General features: G+C 41.2%; 1 protein-coding gene across 3 annotated transcripts in view; it reads right to left on the bottom strand.

The window, feature by feature from the left end:
* Positions 1–11,622, bottom strand: part of TSG101 (tumor susceptibility 101) — a 53,507-nt gene extending 41,885 nt beyond the window's left edge. Inside the window, exons 1-2 of one of the 3 annotated variants that reach the window (XM_005293945.5) lie at positions 11,381–11,622; positions 1,578–1,662 (exon numbers count right to left, since the gene is read on the bottom strand). In XM_005293945.5, the coding sequence (XP_005294002.1) occupies positions 1,578–1,662; positions 11,381–11,422 (127 nt within the window). In that variant the 5' untranslated portion in view covers positions 11,423–11,622. The remainder of the gene's footprint in view (positions 1–1,577; positions 1,663–11,380) is intronic. The other 2 variants (XM_065592084.1, XM_065592086.1) reach the window with 2 other exon arrangements.
* Between the last annotated feature and the right edge of the window lie 550 nt (positions 11,623–12,172).

The raw sequence follows: 12,172 nt of genomic DNA, 5'->3' as shown, positions 1-12,172 counted from the left end.
GCAGTCTCACCAGAGCAGTTTAGAAAGGAACAAGTACCTTTATGCTTCAGGATATAAGCCTTTCCATTTGCAGCTCAAAATGGAATTGACATTTTGAGTACCATATCACAATACAAAATCATGTCTAGAGTTCTGTTCACTTTTCTCCCTTCAGTCCCTTTCAGGGTTATTTCAGGTTCTCTCTCCCAGTAAATGTTTTAGATTACTTCCCCCCAGCTGTTGGTTTGTATTTTTTTTTCCCAATTTAAAACTCAGTTATTTTCTACCTGTTTTTAATTGCTCTAGGTCTCTTTGAATATTTCTCCCAAATTAGAGCTATCTGTGAATCTGTTTACTCCCTCATTTCGATCTTGAGCAAAGAAGCTAACTAAACCCAAACCTCAAACTACACCTCTACCCCGATATAATGCGACCCGATAGAACACGAATTTGGATATAACGTGGCAAAGCAGTGCTCCAGCGGGGCGGGGCTGCACACTACGGTGGATCAAAGCAAGTTCGATATAACGCGGTTTTACCTATAATGCGGTAAGATTTTTTGGCTCCCGAGGACAGCGTTATATCGAGGTAGAGGTGTAGTTCCTGAAGTGCTCCCTGGAACACTTAATACATTGCCATTTATTGCCACAATTAAAAAAAAAAGTTAACGTGACAGCAGTTAAACCACTGATAGGTTAAGCAATTAAAAAATATTTATAACGTGCATTACAAAAACTCTGAAACTGCTTTCCTACACACATGAATGTAGGCTATTATGCCTACCCTAACAAATGTCAAGATGTTTCACTGTTAACAAAAAGAAGAACAGGAGGACTTGTGGCATCTTAGAGACTAACAAATTTATTAGAGCATAAGCTTTCGTGGACTACAGCCCACTTCTTCGGATGCATATAGCTATATGCATCCGAAGAAGTGGGCTGTAGTCCACGAAAGCTTATGCTCTAATAAATTTGTTAGTCTCTAAGGTGCCACAAGTCCTCCTGTTCTTCTTTTTGCGGATACAGACTAACACGGCTGCTACTCTGAAACCTTTCACTGTTAACAAGACACTTTTGGAAGGGGGGGGGGGGGTCGATTTACTGTTCTTTATAAATAAATATAACAATCAGAATATCTTATACTAGAATGGAGCTGAATTTTCCATCTTCCCATAGATTCCAATAGGGCAACAGACTGACTATTGAGCAATACACAACAGTACAACTCTGCAGGATCAAACAAAACTAAGCTGTGAGGAACAAAGCACTTATTGTCAACGTTAAACGGGAAAAAAATTCCTGTGTACATTTCTTTTTGAATAAGTGTTCTCTAAGTTTTTTCCCCAAGGAAGATGTGATCCCGTCAATAGAATTTATTTAACAGAACCTCACATTCTATACTCTAGTTTCAGTCCTCTCCCATAAAAAGCTATTTAACGGAGTATAAAACAACAAAAATAAAAACTTATTACCAGATATAGGCACCAGTTGCCAACTAAATTTTACTAATTGCAAACTTTAAAGCTGAGGAAATGCCATGCAAATACACTACACATTTAAATCAGAAACAAGAGAAGATTTTCTTATGCACAAACTCACCATATGCATCCATTACAGGTTTGAGGTCTTTGTACTGGGTAATAACACTGGTGGTTTCCTGCACCGTCAGATCTCTATACTTATACTGAAAAACAAAAGCATTTAATGCCCGTGTAGCCTTTAAGATGCAAAGCCATAAATTCTATAAAGTTCTGTCTTACATTGCTTTTCTTGGAGACAAGCAGATTGGTCAAAAATTGCATTTGCAAGGCTCTAAGTGAAGCACTTATCTACAAAAGTCAAATCCTTAAAAAAAAAAAAAAAAATCACCTTTTTAGTTTGCAAAAATCATGTATGTAATGTTATGGTTAAAGTTCAGACTAGTTGTAAATCAGAAGAGTAGAATCAAAGCTGTCCCATGTGGAAAAGACCTAGCGAGTTATCAAATCTATTTTGCCACTATATGATGTAACCATACAAAAGTTTACAACATGTCTTCCCATTAAGGCCTTTTTATTTATACTACAAAGCCAAAACAGAACAAAAGCAAAGGAAAATTAACCAGAAAAATGCTAAAAAGCATTTTTGGGACTGGTGGTATTTGTGGTTTTAAGAAATCTTTCTCAACCTGCATAACGAGCATGATGGATATAGCAATTCCATGCAGTGTCTTTGGGGACCATGCTGTTCTAAATGTTTGGTATTACAGTGGGCTAGGGCGATCGTATGCTACTCCTGAGGGAATTTTGGGCCAAAAAAATTAAAAATTCTGCATATTTAATTTGTCAAAAACAACACAATGTAATCATGCGAGTTTCAATTATTTTGGTAATTTATTTCAAAATACCTAGCAGCAACTATGTCTGTAACAATACAGACAAAAAAAAATTCAGGAAATGTTTTTTGACAAATAGATTTCTTACTAGGAATATTAATACAGAACTCTGAATAATAATTCATTTAAACTACAATACAGAAGGGTATTTCCTGCACCCCTCAGAAGCAGTGCATAGGCTTGGGGAAGTCAGGGGTAATGGAGGAGCTGAGCAAGAGAGAAATAATTGTTGGGAAGGAGCCTGAGTGTGAACTTGGAGGGTTGTTGGGTGTGGGAAAAGTATGGAACAGGGTTTTTGGTTTGTTTTTTTGAGGGGGCGGAGGGCTGTTAGGGAGCCTCCCCATGCAGACTCTGGCTGATTCCTAGCTTCTCTCATTCAGTCAGGCACATCTGCCCCATCCCCATGTGCCCTGGCACCCCCCTCAGCCATCCCCTCCCCTATCCCCATGTGTCTTTGGTCTACTAGGTTGCCATAAGACAGAGGGTGATCTTTGGTAAGTTTTTATCATGTGTATAGGAACTTTTATTATTTTTATATCATCTCTGTGGTGCTGTTACTTTAAAGGTGCTTGCTTAAAAATGGCTGTGTGGTAACTTGTAACTTCTGGCAATACACTGTTCATTGCCCTTGGAGAGAAAGCAATTCACAGGCACTGGGCTTTAGGTGGACTGGCTTTCTGGGGATACCACAGTGTAAGGCAGGGAGATGTGCAGCCTTAAAACCCTCAGTCACACAGGAGTGGGAACAGGGCCCCTACCCAAGAGAGATCATGTCTGGGAGCTGGAAACATTAAGTGGGTGCCCTCAAGGAACCTGATAGGAGGAATACAGAGTGCAGTGAACCATGACAAGTACTTAAACTTGTTTTGATACTCAGCTATATAACATTTGTAACTCATAAAATATGTAAATGAAGCTCAGTGTGATGTGAAATATTTGTTCAACATACAAACTTAGGTAGAAAGTAACCATATTCACAATTCCTACTGGGACAGCAGATGCTCTTTGCTGCTAGAACATACGTATGTGCAGGGACACAGTGGTGAAGGCCACAAGAAGCATGGTGCCACCCATTTCAGGTTGTGCCAGTGAGAGCACGATTTTCAACCAGTGCTAGGGTGCATGGATTCAGGAGCACTGCTTATATTGACCGTTCAAACTGAGCTAGAGGCAAGTATTTTTATGTTTAAGTTCAATTTTTATTTGAAGTGTGTAAGTGGCATTTGTGTGTAAGTGGCATTTAGAGAGGGGATAATGTGGAGACAGGGTGACGTCAGTCTAATGGTGAGTGGAGGCAGGAATGTCTTCTCCTCATAAAAAAGTCAAGCAGAAGAGATGTCTACAAAGAGTTGTGGGCCTGGAAAGGGTACAGGTAGTCCCAGGCTCCAGGAGCACACCAAGTCAGCATAACAGCAGCAGTACTGCTGTCTCATGGCCCACCCCTTTTGTACGGTCTGAACCTACTCCCATAGCAGCAGGGAGAAGCTGATGTCATGGAGATCTGTAAAAATAGGCAGTCTACCATATAATTCAATAGTTCTCAAACTAGGGTTCATGAATCATCAACAGTCCACAAATCATCTGCTCATGGGCAGCAGAAAGCTAGCTTGGCATATGATCATGTCTCGTCTCCAACTGCTAACCTATACCAAGAAAGGTATACACTACTTTTCTAATATTCTTCCATGTGACAATTACAGTAATTGGTGTTCATATAACATCCCTGTAGCAATGTGAGGGAGGTATGCATGCAACTATAAATGGAAAGGAAGAGTCCAACACTACAAAAAAGTTTCAGAACCCAAGTGTAAACACCACAAAGCACTTACTGAATACTATTGATGTTTAGCAGTCTCAAATTAGTTCAAATGTAGTCCCTGAGTAACAAACTTGTTATCTAAACCAAAGGGATATCGCTGGTCCTATAACTGCTCATACAAGTAACAACACTGAAGGGCTACCTTTTTCTTAAAAAGAACAGGGGTACTTGTGGCACCTTAGAGACTAACAAATTTATTTGAGCATAAACTTTCGTGGGCTACAGCCCACTTCATCAGATGCATAGAATGGAACATATAGTAAGAAAATATATATACATACAGAGAACATGAAAAGGTGGAAGTTGCCATACCAACTCTAAGAGGCTAATTAATTAAGATGAGCTATTATCAGCAGGAGATAAAAAACTTTTGTAGTGATAATCAAGATGGCCCATTCCAGACAGTTGACAAGAAGGTGTGAGGATACTGAACGTGGGGAAATAGATGCAATTTGTGTAATAACCCAGCCACTCCCAGTCTCTATTCAAGCCCAAGTTAATGTCTAGTTCACAAATTAATTCTAGTTCAGCAGTTTCTCGTTGGAGTCTGTTTTTAAAGCTTTTCTGTTGCAAAATTGCCACCTTTAAGTCTGGCCGTGGCTACACTCGAAACTTCAAAATGCTGCTGCGGGAGCGCTTTGAAGTGCAAGTGTGGTCGCACGCGAGCGCTGCAGGTACTCCACCTCCACGAGGGTATTAGCACTGTTTACACTGGCGCTTTACAGCGCTGTAACTTGCTGCACTCAGGGAGGTGTTTTTTCACACCCCTGAGCGAGAAAGTTGCAGTGCTGTAATGTGCCAGTGAAGCCATAGTCTCTGTTACTGAGTGACCAGAGAGGCTGAAGTATTCTCCTACTGGTTTTTGAATGTTATAATTCTTGATGTCTGATTTGTGTCCATTTATTCTTTTGCGTAGAGACTGTGCGGTTTGGCCAATGTACATGGCAGAGGGGCATTGCTGGCACATGATGGCATAGATCACATTGGTAGATGTGTAGGTGAACGAGCCCCTGATGGCGTGGCTGATGTGATTAGGTCCTATGATGGTGTCACTTGAATAGATATGTGGACAGAGTTGGCATCGGGCTTTGTTGCAAGGATAGACAGAGACAAACACCTACAAGAACTTCAAAAAGATCTCACAAAACTAAGTGAGATTGGGCAACAAAATGGCAAATGAAATTTAATGTGGATAAATGTAAAGTAATGCACATTGGAAAAAATAACCCCAACTATACATACAATATGATGGGGGCTAATTTAGCTACAACAAATCAGAAAAAAGATCTTGGAGTCATTGTGGATAGTTCTCTGAAGAAGTCCATGCAGTGTGCAGAGGCGGTCAAAAAAGCAAACAGGATGTTAGGAATCATTAAAAAGGGGATAGAGAATAAGACGGAGAATATATTATTGCCCTTATATAAGCCAATGGTATGCCCACATCTTGAATACTACGTACAGATGTGGTCTCATCTCAAAAAAGATATACTGACACTAGAAAATGTTCAGAGAAGGGCAACTAAAATGATTAGGGGTTTGGAACAGGTCCTATATGAGGAGAGATTAAAGAGGCTAGGACTTTTCAGCATGGAAAAGAGGAGATGGGGGGGTATGATAGAAGTATATAAAATCATGAGTGACGTGGAGAAAGTAGATAAGGAAAAGTTATTTACTTATTCCCACAATACAAGAACTAGGGGCCACCAAATGAAATTAATGGGCAGCAGGTTTAAAACAAATAAAAGGAAGTTCTTCACACAGCACAGTCAACTTGTGGAACTCCTTGCCTGAGGAGGCTGTGAAAGCTAGGACTATCACAGGGTTGAAAAGAGAACTAGATAAATTCATGGAGGTTAAATCCATTAATAGCTATTAGCCAGGATGGGTAAGGAATGGTGTCCCTAGCCTCTGTTTGTCAGAGGGTGGAGATGGATGGCAGGAGAGAGATCACTTGATCATTACCTGTTATGTTCAATCTCTCTGGGTCACCTGGCAATGGCCACTGTCGGTAGACAGAATACTGGGCTAGATGGACCCTTGGTCTGACCCAGTACGGCCGTTCTTATGATCTCTATCAAGCATTCTTAAAACTACAATACCCACATGCTGAAGTGAAAAAAACAGATTGACAGGGCCAGAAGAATACCCAGAAGTCACCTACTACAGGACAGGCCCAACAAAGAAAATAACAGAACGCCACTAGCCATCCCCTTCAGCCCCCAACTAAAACCTTTCCAGCGCTTCATCAAAGATCTACAACCTATCCTGAAAGACAATCCCTCACTCTCAGATCCTGGGAGACAGACCAGTCCTCGCTTACCGACAGCCCCCCAACCTGAAGCAAATACTCACCGGAAACCACACAACAAAAACTCTAACCCAGGAACCTAGACTTTATATTATTTTTATTACAAATGTGCACTGTAAATATTATTAACAAAAAAATAGTATTTTTCAATTTACCTCAGACAAGCATCTTACTGCAATCTCTTTATCGTGAAAGCGCAACTTACAAACGTAGATTTTTTTGTTTGTTACATAACTACACTCAAAAACAAAACAAAGTCCACTCAGTCCTACTTCTTGTTCAGCCAATCGCTAAGAGAAACCAGTTTGTTTACATTTATGGGAGATAATGCTGCCCGCTTATTTACAATGTCACCTGTGACGTTTGCATGGCACTTTTGTAGCCGGCATTGCAAGGTATTTATGTGCCAGATATGCTAAATATTCATATGACCCTTCATGCTTTGGCCACCATTCCACAGGACATGCTTCCATGCTGATTACACTAGTTAAAAAACTAGTGTGTTAATTAAATTTGTGACAACTTCTCGGGGGAGAACTGAATGTCTCCTGCTCTGTTTTACCCGCATACTGCCATATATTTCATGTTATAGCAGTCTCGGATGATGACAGAACATGTTGTTCGTTTTAGGAACACTTTCACTGCAGATTTGACAAAACGCAAAGTAGTTACCAATGTAGGATTTTTAAAGATAGCTACAGCACTCGACCCAAGGTTTAAGAATCTGAAGTGCCTTCCAAAATCTGATCGGGATGGGGTGTGGCGCATGCTTTCAGAAGTCTTAAAAGACCAACACTTCGATGTGGAAACTATAGAACCTGAACCACAAAAAATAAAATCAACCTTCTGCTGGTGGCATCTGACCCAGATGATGCAAAAGAACATGCACTGGTCCACGCTGCTTTGGATCCTTATCGAGCAGAACCCATCATCAACATGGATGCATGTCCTCTGGAATGGTGGTTGAAGCATGAAGGGACATATGAATCTTTAGCACATCTAGCACACAAATATCTTGCAATGCCGGCTACAACAGCGCCGTGCGAATGCCTGTTCTCACTTTCAGGTGACATTGTAAATAAGAAACGGGCAGCATTATCTCCTGCAAATGTAAACAAACTAGTTTGTCTGAGCGACTGGCTGAACAAGAAGTAGGACTGAGTGGACTTGCAGGCACTAAAGTTTTACATTGCTTTATTTTTTAATGCAGTTATTTTTTGTACATAATTCTTCATTTGTAAGTTCAACTTTCATGATAAAGAGACTGCACTACAGTACTTGTATTAAGTGAATTGAAAAATACTATTTCTTTTTTACAGTGCAAATATTTATAATAAAAAATAAATATAAAGTAAGCACTGTACACTTTATATTCTGTGTTATAATTGAAGTTAATATATTTAAAAATGTGGAAAACATCCAAAAATATTTATATAAATAGTATTCTATTATTGTTTAAGCAGGGCAATTAATCACAGGATTAATTTTTTAAATCGCTTGACAGCCCTAGTTATGCTTGTCAGATAAACATGAATGTTGCGAGACTTGTGTTTGCAGTGTGCTGAAAGGTGTTGCATGTGTACAGTATTATTTCAATCCTAGTTTTTTCTATGGCGACAGAGAAGAAAGCATTTATTATCATGAAGAAATCTAAAACATCTTAATGACACACTGCTTAGCTGACTTGGAATGGTGCATTTAAAACTATGAAGTCTGGTTGAAGACTTTTATAATTTAATTCAGAGTGTTATATCACTCCAATATATATTTCTCTTTATAGTAATTTCAAGTTTCTGGATTGACGTTTTCAGATACTTGGGGGGGAAATTTTCTTTTTTTTTTTAAGCAGCAGACAGAAAAGTGAGCTTTGGCAATAGTTTGATTTTTTTTCTTAGATTTAAAAAAATATTGTTGCAGTGACTGCTTTATTATCCTAGTTGTTCAATAATGTATTATTCCTTACTTTCAAGAGATATGCAAATAATGAGTTTGGCTACTGATGTTGCTATAAACAGAGCAAATGCTGCAACAGTCATTCTCATGTGATTTTTAAGATTATTCAAACAACTATGGAATACCGACAGACTGAAAAATACTGCATAGAAAAGAATGATATTTGAGGGAATATTTTTTCTTGTTTCTGAAATGGACTTTCTCCAACTTAAGAGTTATTTTCAACTACACTGTCAAATTTAAAATAACTTATTTCAGCTACATCTCTGCAATTATGTAATGTCTGTGCCCTTTATTTTCCTTTTCATTCCAATTTATATTAAATAAGCAAACAGCTTTTGAGCTAATATTTTATGTCCTTTGAATAATGGTTCAAAATATAAACTGTCAGTTTGAATAAGGGCTCAGAAAGAGTCTCCAAAATCCCTATGAGAAAATAAGCAGCTATTGACTTCTAAATGTATTAAGCTGAGCAAATATTTAGCTCTTATATATAGTGCTTTTTCAGTCAAGATTTTAAGCCACTTTACAACCAACATATAAATATAGATCAGGAAACAGAGGCACAGAGCCTAAGTGCTTTGCCCACGCTCACACAGTAAGTCAATGACAGAAGTAAATACTTACTTGCAGAGGAAATAAATCTTTATGTTCACTTAAATTAGATGTCATTTACTGTTACAGTTTTTGAATATTTCTCATTAGAAATACCTAAAAGTCTCCTCCTTATAGCCACACATTTAAGAAGTATAATATCTTTTCTGTGAAAAGAAGTCCAAAGAAGTGGAGAGAGGTTAAGAAGCCTCTATTTTCATCGGCTAGTAGGTGAACAGCAGTTTTCACTGAAGTCATATGTAGCAAATTAGGATGAATTTCTTTTATATATATGTGATCTGATTAACACTGTTCCAATCCTCTGCATGGACCTCCAAAGTGAAAAAACAAACTCAGTACCTCTCCCATCACAACTTCTTTTTCAGAAAGTAAAACAGATTACTTTCCTGTTTTTTTTTATATACAGTCAAATTAGATCTAATTTTGTAGAAAGCTCATAAGCGTAACTTCAAAGATGAAACCCTGCCAAGACCCCTCTGAAACGTGAAGTAATCAATACTGTACACCCAATATGAAAAGCCTTTAAATATTACAATACAGTGCAATGTTCTAATGACAGTAGCTGGTGGCAGGGACTAGCTCAGTAGGATTTTAGCATGGGCCTCAGCTTCAACATTTAGGTGGAGCAGCTTTTCTTGCAGATACTTCAGTAGGTTTTCTTCACTGTTACTGAAGGCACGGAGCAAGTCCTTGTGTGGCTGCTAATGTGTTTGTCAGGTGACCACTTAAATATTGCAAGTTAACATAGGAAAACAGTCAATTTGATTGACCATGGGTAGTAAGTGACCAAATATACAGGTTTACTACATGTGAATGAATAAAGGTTGTCTCACAAATCTGAATGTTAATTACTGGCAGTCTCTGGTTTCTACAAATTTACAACTGCTAAGTTTATTAGCACTATTTTCTCAATTTTGCACATCTGAAGGATACGCACAACTATTACAACCCATTAATTATTGGTTCAATCATAACTGCAAAATCAATTTCTAAACATAAATGTTTTATTTTTTTTACTAAATATGGATGGTACAGAGGAAACCTACCACAGTAGCCAATGTAATACAGAAATAAGTGAGTACAGTATTTTAATGTTAATATGGAAAGCGCTAACACTGCAGTGCAAATATCCCACTCAGTATAGTTTTGTTCCATTTTTTGTGTAATGACAGCCTCTGCTGTACAAGTGGTTTTTGCTGGTCCCTAGCGTGGTGGTTTTAAAACCAGTTTTAGTGAGGCAATAAGTAAACACAAGGCAAGTAATATCTTTTTTCTTTGTATATGTACAGTGCTTGGCATAATGGGCTCCTAGGAAATACAGTAAAAAAGTAGCTAAACGAATTTAGCTAAATCCAACCACTATTAAAAAAGACCTCTTAGAAATGGTGATACCACCACACTCACTAGACCGATTACTATAATACTTTACATGTATATAGGATCTTTCAGCCAAAGAACAAAATAAAACACTTAAACACATTATGGGGAAATGGAAGCACAAAGGTAAAAACGATTTGTCCAAGGTCACAAAGAAAGTTAGTAGAATTAATTAGTCCTGACTCCTCAGCGCCAGATTAAGCCCATGGCTTGCTCAGCAGGTTAACAGGAGGGCAGCCGCCGGACCGATGTCAAACTGAAGTGCTCAGAGCCAGCGAAGCACGACGGGGACCCATAATTATTTTCTCTCAATGACTCAGATCAGGTTTCCTTGAGCCACAAGCAAAGGGGGTGGTTTTTCCAGCTACCGGCGATGGACGAAAGCAAGTAAATTTAAATTCTGCTGACTCCTACATCACCCCCGTCCCAGGGGCGAAGACCAGGCAGGGCCGGCTCCTGTCCCAGAGACACCTATGCGGCCCCTTACCCCCCGTGGGGTGGTGGCAGAGGCAGGACTCGGCGCTGCATCTCCGCACAGGGGGGTTTGCTGTACGCGTCGGCCGGGGACACACCAGGGCGGTGGGAGACGAAGCCCCGCAAGCAGGAATCCGTGCCCCGCCCCCCAAAGAGGGGCGAAGCTCCCCGTTCCCTGGCTCAGGGCTCCCTACACAATAGCGTCCCAGGGGCGAGGGCGGGTCTCGTCTGGTTGCTCCGGGCTCCACCCCAGCGAGACGTCCAGGACGGGAAGTACCGGGGAAAGGGTAGGAGGGGACCGGACCCCGGCTTAGAGGCGGTCGGGAAAAGCAGCCGGCTCTAGGAGATACCCGGGGGGGGGGGGGGGGGGGGGAGGGCAGAACAGACCAAGCCGCCCGTTGCCGGGGGTGCGGCGAAGCGGCCGGGGTGTGTGTGGGGGCGACCGCTTCCCAGGCGGCAGAGTCTCGGGAGCGGCCGCTTACCTTGGCGAGCATCTTCTTCAGCTGGGGCTCGGACAGCGCCATGACAGCCTCGCCCCCCTGACCCGTTACCGTTGCCGCGGCGCAGACGAGAGAGCGGCCTAGCGCGCGCCTCCGGCTCCTCCTCCTGCATAAACAGGAAGCTCACCGCGCTCTACGCTTCCGGCAGGCCCCATGTCCACCGGCCCACACGTCACTTCCGAACTCGGGGGCGCTTGCCCTCATCACGTGACAGAGGGGAGTTCAGGCAATGCTGGATCTCGGCCGAGAGCTTCGGAAAGGTCATGTGACATGCAGGGGCGGGGCGGTCACACACTTTTAGACCTGGGGCGTGGCAGGGCCGCAAGACGTGGAAAGTGGTTCATGGGCAGCACGTCTACGTTTAAAAGTGGTTTAGCTGAACCGGTTCTGAACGTTTCCCTTGCAGGGACCTTGCCTTAAAGAGTGTGTCCACCCTTCAGCTGAAGCAGACTGGGCCTCACCCATAGGGGCAGCACCACCCCAGTTGCAAGGGGACCAATGTCACCAGCAAGTCCAGTTCACCTTCATCCATGCACCTGAGAACCTGAAGGCTCCTCCACATCTACTCACAAGCCCTTGCTGGCCACAGCACTACTACATGACTGCAGTGTAGCATCTGGGCCCAGCTCTTACTGGGGTAGTCTATTTTTTGTCAAGGTCCAAATTTCTTGGAGAAGAAGAGAAGAAAATAATAATAAAAAAAGATAAGTATATTCAAAGATTTTAGGGTCTGTTCCAAAGTGTCTGGTGGACTAGATTTAGCCCACAGTTCGC

This window comes from Chrysemys picta, chromosome 4 (assembly GCF_011386835.1).
Source record: "Chrysemys picta bellii isolate R12L10 chromosome 4, ASM1138683v2, whole genome shotgun sequence".
Taxonomy (NCBI): Eukaryota; Metazoa; Chordata; order Testudines; family Emydidae; genus Chrysemys; species Chrysemys picta.
This window is presented reverse-complemented; position numbering and strand designations above follow the sequence as displayed.